Consider the following 17,228-nt stretch of genomic DNA (forward strand, 5'->3'; position numbering starts at 1 on the left):
AAGTCGGGAATGAATCGGCTAAACAAATTTATAGCGCCTAGAAACTGAGCGACCTCGCGAGGAATTCTGGGACGGGGTATCTCTAGCAAGATGCTCGTACGACGCGGATCAATTTCCACCCACTTATGGCTTATGATGTGCCCGAGGAAATTTATCCAAGTTTGCGCGAGCTGCAGCTTCTCTTCATTTATCGTCAATCCGGCATCCCGCAAACGGTCGAAAATTAGTTTACGATGCTCTAAGTGTTGCTCATAATTTTCAGAGTAAACCACTAGGTCGTCGAAAAAGAAAAAAACGCAATCAAAAATTAAATCCCCAAACGTCTTTTCCATGAAAATTTGCAAGTTCCCAAGCCAAAGGGTACTCTTTTAAAAGCATATACGCCCCACGGAACTTGAAATGCCGTTAATTTCTGCGACTGTCTAGTCAGGGGTATTTGATTATATGCTGAATTTAAAACAAAAACGGTAAAGTACACTCCCTTTCTTAAATGAATAATTGCATCTTCTACTGTGTGGGTAGGATGCGAAATATACTGAATTTTATCCTTCAGTGTCCTATAATCCACGACCAAACAAAAATGTTTTGGTTTTTCTTCCCTAGATTTTTTGGGGACAAGAAAACATGGGGACGTGAAATGAGAATTAATTTTCTGTATAACATTATTTTCAAGAAGAGCTGCAATCTTGGACTTGAGGACCTGGAATCACTCAGGTCGTGATCGATAGCAAATCCCTGATTTTCTGGGATCGAAGACAGCCCCCTCCCTCAACGTAATGTTATACGAGTATCCCCTTGTACACCCTAATGTTTTGGTTAAGACGTCAGGGTATTTGTCTTTTAGGTGTCTCCTAAAATCCTCTTGTTTGATCATGGATACTGATCGAGTTAGTTTTGAATGGTCCATCATAAAAATTTTGGTTTCGTGTCTAAATTTAAAGGATATTGTGTTTTCGAAAGGATCTACGGCGGACATTTGAGTTTTCCCTAAAAAATCTAATCCCAAAATTACTGGTGACGGTAAAGTTAAGATTAAATACATTTCATGTGTCTATGTGAAGTTACCAACTTTAATTTTTAAAAGGGATTTTTATCTACGTTAATTGTTTGAGAATTCCCTACGATGACTTTAATATTACATGGTTTAGTCTTTAGGTTCTTTTTAAAATTTTTTAACCTTTCAAATAATGTTGATTGTATACATGAACTGCCGGCGCCAGTATCAATTAAACTTAAAACTTTTAAATTATTAATTTCTGTTTGAATGTGATTATTAAATTTGTTGAACTTTGACGTATTTTGATCTGCCTTTAGATTAACGCCGTAGATCCTGTACTCTAGTTTTTTTTACATTGCACGTTTTTCGATTTCTGGCTGCGGGATGAATGGAACCGTTCGCATTGACTGTTACTACTTTTTGACTCATTGCTATTAATTGACTCCAAAGATCCCGCAAAAGGTAAAACTTTATTAAAATTAATTGACTTTTGCCCTAATTTACCAGTGATCTGATTTATCGATTGATTTCGACCTTTCCTTATCATCTCCAGATATTCCTTTCTGGAACTTTTTTTGATTTTTAAAACTTCCCCTATATTTAGTTCTAAAATAATTTTCGCCGTTCTTGTCGTGGGACTTTTTAACTAATAACTAACATATTTACGTTATCCGAACCTTTGTTTGGATTGATGAGGAAGACTCCTTGTAGTAGTTTATCCTCGGCGATGTCCTGGTCGATGATTTTTAAACGTTCTCCTGTGGGGAAAGTTGCCAGATACTGGCTGATTTGTGGTATCCACTCCAAGTGGTTGGCAGAGATGCCATTTTCTAGCAGGTTCAATTCACAATGAGCGTTTGTGTAAGTTATTAAATCAGGAGGGCAAAGGTGTACGTGTGCAATTTTTTGTGTGCAAGTACTCTTTAGTGTAATTATTGTTTTCTCAAGACCAGATTGTGGTTTGAGTAAATATTTAACGTTTGGAAGTATAGTTAAAAAGCTTTCTCCGTATTTGGCAGCTACGGGGTACATTTCATATAGTCGGAAGTTTACATCTTGTACAATAGGTATTTCTAATAAATATAAATTTCTGTAGGTTTGATAATACAATTGACTTTGATAATTTCCTCATAGTTTATTATGTTTTGTGGGTGAACTTCAAAAGGTAATCTATTTCCATAGTAAGGCGAAATTTTATTTAGTTCATAGAATAGTTCGGATGGGGAAATTATGCTGGGGTGTAATGTTTTTAATTTACAAAATGCTATAGAATTTTCTATATCCTGTAATGCGTTTAATATAATGAGATATAGAATCTGTATTTGATTTAAGATATTATGTTGTCTGTTTAAATCCATGTAATGGTCAATGTTCTCGGTAGTTTCAATATCTTCTTAGCAATCACGTGATTATTCTGGTTTATAGTTTGTAGTGTTTTGTTGTATTCTTTTATGATTTCTGAGTTTAGTGAGTATTGAGCATTTATTTGTGATTGTTGTGAATGTTTAATATTTTTTTCGAATCTTTCTTTGTCGTTGTTATCTAAGTTACCGGTTATAAATTCAATTATTGTTCCGAGACCGTTTATAATTCCTCTCTTAAATCTATCTTTAATAATATTCCCTTGTGGGTTGATAAATTCTAATTTATCTCTTATAATTTCTCTAGTGTGGTTAATTATTTTACAATAGCTAGTTAGAGTGACCCCATCGGTTAACGTACTAGTCCCGCGTATTACTTTTCCTTGTTGGTACAACAGTATCGAGCGATAGTTTTCGTCCATTTCGATTTGATGAAAACCTGATGCAAGGTCAATTGTCGTAAAATAATTACATCGGCCTAACTTAGGTCTGTTATGTTTGGTATCGAATATTTGTCTTCGACAATTTTTTCGTTGAACTTGCGGTAATCGATGACTAAGCGCCACTTTTTCCGTCCAGAGGCTTCAGTTTTTTTTTGGGACGACCCAAACCGGGGCTGAGTATGGTGGTGGCTGACATCTGAGTGACGTGGAAATTTAAATCAACGTTTGCCAAGATGTTTGGTTGCCCAGAGGATCTAGACTCTTGTTTCAGGTGTTTTCCTCGATATATAAGAGTATTAGCCTAGTTGCTGAGTCTGCAGGATCTATTATGATGACAGAAGCAGCCGTTTCGGATATAACTTTATATATNTATATATTAAGCGATGAATAATCCAGGTCTAATGCGTGTATTTGTAGAGTTCAATGTCCGCGAAGATAAATCGGCATGAATGAGTTGTTGTAACCGGCGACTTTTCTCGTCTACAGCTTTCTCCGAAATTTAAAATTTACGCAAAAATTAAGGAAATATTATTTTGAACAACTTTTAGTAACATAAAATAATTTCTTATAAACACATAAAACTGAAAATACGACTTATTAGGAATAATGGATAAAAGTAAAAAGAAATTATTTCATCCGGGAAAAATGGATCGAGGATTGCCACGACCTCCTCGTCCCTTTGTGGGAGAGACGGTGGAAAAGGAGGTTCGGTGCACTAAAAAAGGGGATTACGGGAATAAGGTTAAATTATTAAAAATAAAGGTACTTCTGTATTGTTAACAAAAAAAACATATAAATAGAGGGGGAGAAAAATTTTATCTAAAGGATGGCTTTTTGGGTTATTTTAATTACCCTACACTTAATTGGGGGTCCCCTCCGCCACAGGTCTGTCCTTAACAACGTCCTTAGCACGCCTGGCGCTAAAGGACGTAATCTGGCGGAGTCTCTTTCCCCGCTGAAAAGGCTGGCCACGCCCCCGCTTCCACGGTTCACGTGTCGCGAGATCTCTGAGTTGTGACACCTATAACTATATACTTTTTAACTTCTTATAAGCGTTAGTAGCGACAACCTGATCCAGAACCGCGAAGATGAATCCTTCCGTTTCGGGTATAAATAGCATTTGATAAGCTACTTATATGACGCGGGTAAATCAATATCATTTGCTTAAAGATTTGCGTAAAATCTGCCGCGGAATTGCTTCTGAGCCCATCCATTCTTTATCACTTTCACAGACGATACAATATTTGTTTCTGCGACTCAAAGTCTGTATAATCTTTATCTCGACATTTAATTTTATTTATCACAGGAGTATGTAATTGCTGAAAATACAGTTTCACGAATTCTCCCCCTGTTTACACAGCTGTTCGACATTGCAAAGTCTCTGTCTGCCTCCTTGTTTCCATGAAAGGTAGAGTAGTCTAATCCTAGAAGCTTTAGGGTGGTGGAAATGAGCAAGTGTCATTTGAGCCCTAACAAATCCATCTGATTTATATCTGATCATTTAAGCACTCCAAAGCTATAAAAGATATGACATGTACGTTGTTCTTGGTATGCTGCTCTCCTTGGGTTCGATATCACGTTTTTCAACCTTACAAAGGAAATTTCACTAAGATCATTAAGTTCTAAAAAATGTAAAAGTGAGTGTGTCTTTGGAATATTTGCAAAATAAGGCAACTTTGGTGAAATCCCCGAAAAGCTTGATTTAAAAAAAATGCTCGTCAGTATTTTCTTCGATACTTTACATTTTGTTGTGATTCCGTTTTGAGTACTGTGGGGTGGTAACCTGTTCGTCGTTCGAATCGCTTGTTTCTACTTTATTTTTTTTTTTATTATTTTATTTTATATTTTATTTATAAAAAATACTGTTTTACTGCTATGTTTACTTCTAGAAAAAAAATATTTTCAACTAATATGCATTCTTATAATGAAAGGGCAATTATATTTCGAAGAAAGCAAGTAGTCATTTTATAGCTTCTAGGATCTACAGCTTTTGAATGTACCACATGAAATGTTATTAAAGAAAACTGGAGCGGTACCACTTCTCAAGGGTGTCAACTAATCCGTTTTAAGTCCTTTTTAAGCAATATTTACGTTTTATTTTATAATAATACTTAATCTGATTTTAGGTTGAAGAAATCTTGAATAAAATGATTTTTATGTACATTTTAATCCTTTATCTACCGACGAAGTACCATCACCCTCGTTTTCCAGTCGTCACTTGTGTATAACCCCCCCAACACCATTAAAAAATGTAAAAATACACCCCATCAAAATGTGAACAAGGATACCGATAAATAGTTAAGAAAGCACTTTTGAAAGAAAACAAGTAATACTACAATTTAATAATGAAGTAACAAAACAGAAATCATCGACAACCGCTTGATGTATACGTGGCAAAAATAGAACTGAATTCAACAACCTAACCAAAATATTCACGGGCTTCATCACACAGACGTGTAATTCCTCGATACCACTATATAAGCGCAGTATTTCGTGGTGGACCCCGATATATCGGCAGCTCGTAAATACTACAGGCGACTGAGAATAAAATATCAAAGAACTACGCAAGATCAAAACCAGAGAGAAATCCGCAAAAGAGAGAACAAAGCGAAAAGACAATTCTTGAAAGTAAAAAGAACTCATGAAGAAATATGAGCACCGTAACCGACAAGTCCTCACCGTGGAACATTGCGTACAAAGCCACAGCAGGGAAAACGAAAGAAACCCTAAAACTAACATCAATTCTAAAGGAAGTCGGGACCTACACGAATAGTATTGAAGAAACTCTCTCGGAAATTCTGAAAAATGCTTACCAGTATAATCCATACAATATTAGTCACACAGAAATCCAAGAAGAAATTGCTGAAAATCCCATTAAAAAAATATTTACCATCCATTAAAAAAGAAATTTCAAATACTATCACTGGATTCAGAGAGAAAATGCCTGGAGATGACGGGCTAACAAAAGTTATCGTACAACAAGTAAATTTTATGTTTCAAATAGCCTTTGTGAAAGAAGAGAACAAAATAAACGACCTTTCTCCGGGGAAAGATTCTTGAAAAATCAATGATCGATAAAATAATGTTTCGATTTGGAAAGAGTAAAGTTATCTGACTGACAGTATGGCTTTATGCCCCAAAGAGTACAGTTGATGCCCTAATAGATGTAAAAGACACCCTAGAATCTCACCTGCGTTCCAAAAACGGTATTATTATCATCTTACTGGATGTCAAAGGAGGATGCTGCATGTTGGCCTGCTATTCTTGCTCAACTTAAAAAGAAAGAATGCTCCAGTAATCTATACTCCTTGTCAAGTAGTTACTTCGCAAACCGATCAGCTACACTAAAAATAGGCTTTTGGTCCGTCAACAGACAAGCTGAAAAAGTATGTCCTCAGGGATGATGTTCTGGCCCACGATTCTGGACAATCATTACGACTCATTTTAAACCTAGAACATCCAGAAGGAGCGCAGATCTTCGCTTTTACCGATGACATTCTTATTACTATTGCCCATAAATGTCCAATGATTGACTTATAGCAAACGAGACATTACACCAAATAGAGAAATGGACACACCGAAATAAGATCAAATTTCATCCAGAAAAATCCCAATTCTTATATGTTACCAAACTGAGAAATGTAGACCCAATTATGGCGTATCTATGTGGTATCCGCCTAAAAGTAGTGCATGAGATGAAATACTTGGGAGTTCGGATAAACAAAAAACTTACTTGGAATAGTCAACTAGACTACATATGCGAAAAAGTTTCGCAGCTAAATAATCTACTTAGGAGACCAGCCAAGGTGAATTGGAGTCTGGGGAGTAACGCTTTCGAAATTAGTTACAAAGGAGCGATTCTTTCAATCCTCACCTACGCGGCACAACATAAAATTGCACGAAAGGTAATAAAGGGTTTCAGGACAATTTCATTCGAAACTGTAGGCATATTAGAGGCTTTCTGTCTATCGACATATGTATTCAACAAGTAGTAGACCAAATTAAATCAGTAAAGCCGTCGACCTCACAAGTGGGGCCTAACCTTGAAGTAGACAAAAATTTTCCAGTCGATAAATGGACGCATTCTGCAGTATTTATGGATATTGTTAACAAAAATTATGTAACCTCCAATGTTGATATTCATATTTTCACGGACGGGACTAAAACCAACAGCCAAGTCTGTTGGTCATTTGTTGTTGTTGTAACTGAGAAATGATGATCAGAAAATTTCTTGAAAAGGTGTATTTTTTCCCATTTCTGTACACTTTTCTCCCAACCACTTCATCATGTGAAAATGATCTTCTTTTATTGTATGGGCAAACAATCGGAACGAGGAATTGAATTTAGAAAGTACCGGAAAACCCAAAAGCCCAAAACTCGAACTTCAATCTCTTCATCATATTGAAATAATAAGTTTTTATTTTATAGAACAATAATAGGCAAACAATCGTAACGCAATTGTTTTTAGAAATCACCTAAAAGGAAAGAAATTCGAGCTTGATCAAAAAATTGCTTCTCCTGAAAAGTTCTCCAAAGCTGTTTATCATATCGAAATTATTCTTTTTGTTCCTTTAGCGCAATAATATGCAAACAATCACAGCGATGAACATTTTAAAAAATACACCCATGAGCTGAGTAATACATTTTTGTGTAAAAAAAGGTGTACAATTGTGACACAACTTTCGCTTTTTGCCAAAAACTAACGAATCGATATTTTTCCAAAACCGTAGCCACAAATTCTTAGTGTATTAAGAAATGAAAAAAAATATTGATCGTAATTGACTAAATAGTTTTTTAGAAAATAGTATCGGATGATGGCAACCTTTAACCTCTCTATAGCCGTACAACCTGTTATTATGTCATTAAACAATCAATTATACGTAATATTAATTTTTCAGTTATATTTAAGGACTTAATGAGCTTTTAATAATTGAAAAGTGATTTTTTTCTCAAACAACTTACCTTATCGTAGCCTAATCTTACGGCCATATCAACTGTGTCTGCTTTTTCGATTTGGCTAAAAAAAAAGAAGGAGAAAGTAAAAAATAAAGTTCTATATGCAAACATCCCAGCGTGTGATAAGTAAGCTTGCATGCAAAAATTAACACGAGATAGTTACCTTGGTTCGACGATTGCGACGAAAATCATCGGCTGGGTACTTCTCATTGCTCTGAAAAAAATAGTTGTTCTTAATAAATTCTGATTTCAATGATTCACAACCGTACGATAAGCCAAAGACCCTGTGATACAGCTTGAGGGTTAAATCCGAAAATGACCTTTTTTTTATAACTTACAATTGTCGGGCCTAGATGCAAGTTACATATGATGGCCAAAATAGGGCAAAGAAAGACTGAAAAGACTAATACAAAAAGTTCAAAGAATGACATGAATTAGCATAATTGTTGTTAAATCAACACCCTGACATATGTAACTTATCCGAAGCAAAGCAACAAAAACAAAATGTCAGTCAATGTAACATAAAAATGAAAGGCTTTGAAAAAACCATAATTGTTGAAAAAATAAAATGGAGAGATACAGTAAAAGAAAAAAAAACCTACAGCCTATTCTATGGTGGATGGTTCAAAGCGGGGCACTTTTACAGACATAGCAAACAAAGAAGAACTATGAGCACCACTTGGCCCTTGGCTCCACAGTAATCATCTTTCAAACCGAATAGCCATAGACAAATGTACACATGAAATAAATGCAAATATCTCAAGGGTGCAATAGTAATACCGTCAAACAGAAGGCAGCTCCAAAGGCTATTCAAGCCTAAGAGATCAACATAAAACTCGTGGAACTGGAACTTCCTGAAGACCATAAAATACTAGGATCCACAAATAGCCTAACGCTTAGGTGGGTCACAGGTCATGAAGGAATTTAAGACAACAAATATACAAGGTTTTTACCTTGCGGTGCGACGGAACAAAACCGTCCCAAATCTATTCTGTGGAATAAATTGTAAACAATTTAAAAAAGAAATGGAGTCTTGGGTAACTAAAGTACACAACAAATAAGAGGAAAAACAAAATATAAGGCAAGCAAAAAGGCTACTCACCAAAACAACCCAATGAGAGAAATAGCATGAAAACAAAGGAATTCGAAAACCTAACGGGTGCATATACTTACAGGACATGATCCAGTAAAATACCACTTTAATGCCTAGAGGAGGCGGAGACAACAGGACATATCCTATGCAACTGTCCAGCAATACGTAGGAAAAGAAAATGGTACCTAGGAAAACCCATGTGCAATTTAATCCTAGATACTATACCCCTAAGAAGAATTCTTTACTTCCTTAAAGAAATAAAAATCTTCCAAAAAGCCAATAACAGAGACTGTTGAGTATAGGATCGGCCACAGATTAAAGATTGGAAGAAAATCGGGTACTGTTGAACTGAATGAGACAATAGTCACTTTTGCCGAGCTTCCTTTCGGAGATGTATTTACTCTTTCCTCAAGGCCTATATTTGTGTAAACATTAATATCAGGTATTACATTTTTAAATTATAACAATGCTACAGCCAAATTACTTATTTAATAATTCTTATCTACTATTATAATAATTAGAAATGTAGATTTTATCTCTTTTCCACTGGAGTCAAAATCTGAGTTTTGGGTCAAATACTTCAATATATTAATAAATTAGTCCCAGGTGTTAAGTACAAAGTTCTTTATGCTGAATAAACTTACATAAAATTCTTAAAATTCTAATATCACAAGTTGAACCACTAACAAATTTTAAAGTTTTAAAAACACCTAAAAAGCCAACACTGGGTAGATGTACAGTGTGTTCAGAGATAGTGCGTATTTTTTTTTTTTTGTGGTAATAGTGCAAAAAATTTTTTGAGTGATGATAGTACACCCTGTATGAAACAACTTCCAACGAACGGTCCCCATACCTATCGTCAGTCCGTGATGGGTTAGGATTACATTTAGTCTTTCTCAAGGTGCTACTATGACAAAAAATGGTTGGTCTATGGTTAGACCAAAAATATTTGGTCGAACACATTAAAGCCCATACATAAGATCGCAAAAACCATAGTAGAGCGGGAACTGTCGAAACATTCAATTGAACATAAACACAACTTTCAGTTAAATATTGACGACATAAAAATTTTAGACCATGAAAAATTTCTAGGGCGTATATTACTCAAAGAATCTATACATGTACAAAATGATCCCACCGCTTTCAATTTGAAAACTGATTACAATAATATTAGTACAATTTATTCAAATTTATTTACAAAAAATAATATTTTCAGAAAATAGATTGTGGTCTAGACAATGCATGTATTTATTTATTTATACCGATTTATATAGTTCTGATATTTTTAAAAAACCATCCAACAGTGGGAAATTTTGCATTAGTGCGTTGGATATTATGTAAGAAGGCACCTAATTTGGCTTGGTAATAAAACAAACCTTGCTGTTTATCTTGACCAAAAATACGATAACTGAGAGCATTGAATTAACTGGTTGATAATCTTCATCGATGTTTATTCTTGTACCGTTTGATAGCTTATTAAATAATCAAAATTTTCGTGAAGTTTGACAATCTCTAGGCTTAAACATAAGGGCATACCTAATTATACATTTTCTTAAAAACCAAACTTTGTGGTATTTTTTAAATCTAGTTTGTTTGGAAATCACTGGTGGTATTATTCAAATTGGAAAGTTGTGTTATGTGCTAATGATTGTCTTATTTTTCATGGTAAACATCTATCTTTATTATAATAGTGTTGTATTATATCAGATGTGCTTACCTGTTATCCTGATGTCTTTTTTTTTCCAATTTTCGGAATTTTCTTATTATTGTTCACTTGAGACTAATCTATTAATATAGATATATTTCAGTATCTATCATCTATCATATATTTAAGTAACTGTCACAAAACTCAGCTTTTCACTCAAGTGGAAAAGAGATCACGATCAAATCTGCGTGTCGAATTATTATGAGATAAAAGTTTTTTTTTCTATTTTAATATTTTATTACAGTTTGCAATTCTTGGTTACAATGTGTAATTTGATGAACATGGATGTATTTACAGCTATTTACATATTTACATTGTGGGGAACAAATAATCAATATTATTCTCCCACTTCACTGAATAAACTTCACAGCCTACTCCTCAGAGAGAAGTCTTATGGGATGTCTTGTAGTGTCGGTCGTGTGTGCTGATTCCGTGTTAAGCGTGAGTCTAGTCTGAACCTATGGTAACGAACGTAGTTGGATTTGGGGGTAGGAACATTGTTGTAGTATATCGTGCAAAGAGATTTGCTTCAGAGTGTAAATGCACTTGCTTTCATTTATCTTCATTTTCCATTGACTACATCAATCTGCTATACATGTGATATGTTCCTCCAGAACTTACGAAGCAACCGCAGGATCGGGGTTAGCGGATAGTACAGCTGTATCATCGGCAAAAGGTGCAAGGAGTATTGGAACATCTGTAGTACAAAGGATATGTAGGATTGATTCTTGCACACTTCCCTTCGATACTCCTCTGCCAGAGAGCAGTATTCGGAGACTTTTCAGACCCGAAAGAACAGCTCTATTCGATAAGAGCGGAGGATTAAGTAGAGGGTAGAAAGGAAGGTAGGGTAAGGTAGGACACGCTACAGGACATTCATATGCCAAATGCGGTTAAACGCTTGTGCCACTTCAAGTAGATGAGTTACTAAGTAAGTAATTTTGTTATAATATTGTGATAATTTAAAAATGTAATACCTGATATTAATGTTAACACAAATATAGGCCCCGAGGAAGGAGAAAATATATCTCCGAAAGAAAGCGCGGCATAACTGAATATTGTCTCATTCAGTCGACCGGTTCCTGATTTTCTTCCAATTAACAGTTCCCTCCGACTCTAAATAGGGTAAAATACGTTTGAGATATTTGCAATCCTGACAAAATCGCAATACAACCAATTGGGATGTATAGGAAAGTCTGCGGTATAAATTGTATAAAGGATAAGATCAATACCAATACTCCATTGTGGGCATCGGCCTGCAAAATCTGAGTTGTAGCATCTTACTCTGAAGCAGAATTCTATTAAACAGGATTCAAGAATAAGGTAATAAAAACAAGTCACCAAGTTTTAACAAATTACACAGTCATAGAAGAAGTCAGACGAAAATCAGGTGGCTCGAAATCCAATGAAGGAAGTCAGGTACATTGTGTACGATCATCAAACTCATTTGGGAAACGCACCTAGGACTTTCAAGCGGAAGTATGTGCTAAATATTAACGCTTGTTCCATAGAAAATATTAAAGGAGGTCACAGTGACAAAAATAAGAGGAGAAACTACCAGTTAATGTTGAACTGTTGACCTCCTAAGTTTCTTGCTGTATGACAAACATTTGTTCGGTATTTTAAGAAGTCTCAAGTGTATATTGAGTTGTTTCTTTTAAGGCAAGTACATGTCAATCACGTCAAGGTTATCGTAAAGTAAAAGTGTACATGTTGTGCGCTTATTGTCATTTTCTACTTGGAACACTAAAATACAGAAATAAACAGCAAGAGGACTTGACAAGTACGTCTGAACCCAAACTGCCGGTTGCGGGAATGAAGGATGGTGAGAATGTGCTAGTGCAGGAGTTTTTCTAGACGTGTGCCAATTATAGGCATAGTGTGGGACGTGTGTGGTACTAAGTGCAAAATTGTAAATGTAGGTTAGGAAAACTACAGCTCTTTTAGGTAGGTGTCGAAGGATTTTTGCTGTGATTAGGTCGAAACAAGGAGCTAGAACCAATTGAAGAAGAAGAAGCAATCCCTTCTTTCAAGACTTGCTAGGATACCAATCCGTGGAAAAGAATTGCAGCAATAACAACCTTCTCTTGGGGCGTCGGTGGCCCCAACGGTTTAGGAGTTGACGCGCTAAGGTAAAGGCGCTCATCACAGTAAGGTAAAAGTTCCGGGTTCGAATGCAGGGCCGCTGGATTCGAATGGTTTTTCTTTCAAAAACACCGGCACCCCGAGGGTTTGATATAACCTCTGCTGTTGCGAACCATCGTAAAAAAAACCTTCTCTTTCTTAAAAGAAAGATCAAAGCAACTGAACTAACTAGCAAACTATGAAAAGTTTTTTAATCTTATTTCTGAATACTGGTGCTAAGCTTAAAAACTTGTAGCAGCAAGTGTAATACATTAACATTACAGAGAAAAATGTTCAATTCTTTGAAACGTTTTACGATAGAAAACCTAATAAATTTTTTTCTAACCTGTTGCAGAAAATTTCACTTTGGAGAAAGCCAACCAGGTCCCTTGCCAGTTAGGATCATTTCCTAATTGGGTCAGCAAGATCTGGGGCAAATATTATGTATGAATCACAAGTCTGTCCAAGATGGAATATGATGTTTGGACAAGCCTGCCTTAAAATAATCCTAGATCTAGCGGAGGATTAAGTAGAGGGTAGAAAGGTAAGGTAGGGTAAGGTAGGACACGCTACAGGAGATTCATATGCCAAATGCGGTTAAACGCTTGGCTTATGAGCATAATACCAAAACATTCCAAATAATATATTACAATGTTATGCAGTTATAAAAATGTATTAAATGGCAATTTAAATAAATGAAGAGTGTTTGTTTATATTGACCTTATAAAGTTTTCTTTGTGATCTGTATGTCTTACATCGACGAATATAAGATTGGGAAGTAAGTTCGGAAAGCAATTTATTGCCTCTTTGATAGTCCGTACCCACACGTTGGAAAATTTCGCCTTGTCGATCGCTTTGGCGAGTTCCTTGAAGTATTTGTCATTCTTATCCGCAATGATGAGTGCCTGAAATAAACACAAAATGATTTCAAGTTTAAAAAAAATTGTTTATTTATATTGTTGATCCTTGCATTGAACCTGGGTAAAATATTCTATATTTAGTGAAGCAACGAGTAATTTGGTTCTCTTCGATATATGGGTCTACAATTTGGGTTTATTTCACCATTTTGTCCTAGCGTTGGCCAATTGATTCGCTTGTGGAACGCCATCAGTGCCAATGATTTTCTACGTGATGACATCTCTCCTTCTTTTAAGTTTATACCTGTTTTGATATTTCTATAACCACTACGTTTTCACTCCTATCAGTGCGCTTTAGCTCGGCCTTTTTCGATCATTTCGGTTGGCATAGTCTTGCCAGTTTATACTGTCAAGCGCGTGTTGGCTTGTCGCCATCTTCAGTTGCTATGCTAGTATATATCTAACAAAACAAAATTGCAAGAACAGGCCGATAGACAACAATGATAGAAAACGATCAAGATTCATGACCCCTCAGACCTCAAGAAAAATTTCAGACCAATACGTGTGTCGATTCATCCTACCTTCCTAGTCTATTATATTTATGTATCTATTCATCCTCCCTCTTCTCGCTGGTTTTCTGTCCGATATTTTTAAAAATAAATTTATTAGCTAAATTTATTGTATAATTTATAAAATAAATATTACAATACAGAATATTTTCGCACCGTATTCGAGACCTAGTCAGCTAGTTCCCTGGGCTATTCTTGCTAAACGATCAGATCAGATATAGTGGGAGTCAATCTGAGAAAGCTGGAGTCAGTGAGTCAGAGAGTTAATGGTTCAGGGTACTCAGTTTCTAGTCCGTACTTCCGTCCCGCGGGGTTGGACATCAGAAGAAGGTACTCCAAGATCCATGATCCAGCACGATAGCGTTCCTCCTCCGCGTGAAGACTATACGCTGACCGATAAATCCAATTGTAAGCCATGGGACATATTCTCATCAGAGATAGCAAAGGCAATTACGAAGTATGTGACGTGATATTACTCCTTTTTACCCTATCCTGAGTTCTACCTAACCGACTGCTACTTCAGAGTGAAGTGAGGCAACGAGTTCTCGGTCCCACAAGGGAGCATTCTTGGTCCCCCTTTTATGTTATTTATACTGCTGTAGTACCTACACCCCCTAACACCATCATCACCACCTACGCGGATGATACCGCAGTTTTGTCCTCTAAGTCAAATCTTCTACAAGCTACCTCCAACATCCAAAACCACATTGACCTTATCCACGACTGGTACAAAAAGGGAAAAACAGGACTGAAAGAAGAAAAATGTACGTTCACATCGAAAAAACAGCCTTATCCTCCACTGTACATCAACAATAAAGAAATACTGACTTCCATTGAAGCCAAATACTTTCAGACTGGAGTGAAATCCCAACACAAAACTTAACAGACAAAAATATAACAGAAGATAACTACGAATACTTTTAAAACAGACAGTTTTTCTTGACCGTCAACACGAAACTAACCTTTTATAAGACTTTACTGCGACCACTTTGAACTGCGTCGTGGATCTGTAGGTTTTTGAACACAAACACAATTGCGACTTCTACAAACCAAAAATATTATACACAGAACAAAACAAACCTAAACGTAACTTTTTAGAAATGGTTAACATCAACAGAGATAAACACAGCATCAATTACAAAACAGACACATGCAAACTTAGTCGCAGCTACGCCAATATCATTAATCAAATTCAGTATCGATAACATACATATATCATCATTACATCACACAAAACATATAATATAACATATAAAACAATCATCACATTCCACACATTAAACATTTCTACATAGCCTAATTTTCAACAATTTATACTTTTCCTATTTATCCCCGTCTATATAATCCTGAAAGGATAATCTGGCCGAACTATTACCAACTTGTTTTCCTTTCGTCTTTCTAATAATGTCTTTCTATACCGACTTCCTTCCCCACCCCTTCAAAATCCAACGTATATACATAAAACAGCAATATCTCACTGGCACTCTTAACAGGACACACAATAATGGCACAATTACGGAGAAAACAAATACTTTGGGTGAGTAGAAATACTTTGATTGAATATAAAAAATATTTTTTTGCATTGTATAAATCCCTTTTTTTCCACATCCTACATGTATTTGTTAAATGTAAACAATGCTTGTAAATCTCAGGCCCTGAAGATGATCTCAATAAAGATCGGAACGTTGGCACGATAAAGAAAATATTTTTCTAAAACCTACGTCACGATGTCCGAATAATCATCGACTAACGGTCACTAATCACCACACATATATCACCAGCTATTTCCGAATTAAGCAAAATGATCCCTAATTCGTATCTTAAACCAATTCAAGCTGGAGTGCCACAGGGCACTGTATGCCCTCTTCCCCGATGATCTAAAAGAAAACAGGGAAAATACCACGGCATCCGAATCAACAAATGCACTGCAAAGAGGAGGATTAAGCCGAATAAAGATAAACGTGTGTTGATTTCATCACCCTGAAAATGTATTACATAATTTGTCGTGAAATCCCATATGACAACGTGGCAAGGTACCTTACTATGACAGAAGCGCGCTTGCGAGGTCAAAAAAAAGAAACTTGGAACTTTCAAAACTACTGTTTTGTACTCACTTATTATCTCGGCTTAACGCAAAACCATTGAATCATTGATATTTAACCTAACCTAACCCTACCTAACATAACCTAACCATATAGAAATGATGAATGGTGGACTGAGTGCGGTGTTCAATCCTTTTTAAAAGATAGTTCCTACTCACAGTAAGTTGTTTTGCAACGATCCGGATTTCGAGCTTTTAGCTCATCATCAGATTGAAGGAGTGCTACAACCACGTCTCTCGACATGAATTGCAAAATTGTCCGGATCGTTGCAAAACAACTTCCTGTGAGTAGGAACTATCTTTTTAAAAAGGATTATAACCTAACCATTCCCTATCCTAACTTACTACGTCCCTAACCCGAGTCAACTTAGAACAATGCCACGTAATCCAACTTATGCGCACTATCTAGAAGATTTTTCTTGAAATCTCATACACCAGCGAAGTAAAGTACATTGGCATGGCTTTAAATGCGTGCTTGTGATGGAAAACACATCAAAAAATTAGGACTTTTAAAACTCGCGCTTCGCACTCGCATATTTTCTTTGCTTCGCGCAAAAACATTGAATCATGGATATATTAATCCTAACCGTACATTGCTTAGCCTAAACCGAACGCTAATCCTAACATAAACAGTAAATAACTTAACCTAATACTAATCTTGACAGCACATAATGTAACCTATCCCTAACCCTAACCCAATCGTACGTAGCGTAGCCTAAAGCTACTTAACCTAACTATTCCTAACCTAACTTAACCCAACCCAACCAATGCACTCTCTCCGGTAACAAGAAATCGAAGTTAAATAACCGCTCTGCGGAAGAGACTTTTTAAAAAAGGAAGTTTTATTGTAAAAGATTACAACAGTGGAACCGACACTATGACGGACAAAACGCAACAGTAACAGTGAGCCCCTTCGCAGTAGATACAAGGGGTTTTATACATATTTGTTTAATTAGTTTAATTGCTCTAAGGGCTGATGTGTTTGGTTGCAATGATAAGAAGGGATAAGAAGGGCGCTTTAT

At 35.9% G+C, this 17,228-nt stretch overlaps 1 protein-coding gene across 2 annotated transcripts in view; it reads right to left on the minus strand.

The window, feature by feature from the left end:
• The window catches only part of LOC106672021 (high affinity cAMP-specific and IBMX-insensitive 3',5'-cyclic phosphodiesterase 8), a 63,909-nt gene that overhangs the window by 21,406 nt on the left and 25,275 nt on the right, over window positions 1–17,228 (minus strand). For both annotated transcript variants that reach the window (XM_024229940.1, XM_024229939.1), the window contains exons 3-4: window positions 7,921–7,971; window positions 7,764–7,818 (exon numbers count right to left, since the gene is read on the minus strand). In XM_024229940.1, the coding sequence (XP_024085708.1) occupies window positions 7,764–7,818; window positions 7,921–7,971 (106 nt within the window). The remainder of the gene's footprint in view (window positions 1–7,763; window positions 7,819–7,920; window positions 7,972–17,228) is intronic.

The sequence above is a fragment of the Cimex lectularius genome, unplaced genomic scaffold (assembly GCF_000648675.2).
Source record: "Cimex lectularius strain Harlan isolate CLEC.00 unplaced genomic scaffold, Clec_2.1 scaffold353, whole genome shotgun sequence".
Lineage (NCBI taxonomy): Eukaryota > Metazoa > Arthropoda > Insecta > Hemiptera > Cimicidae > Cimex > Cimex lectularius.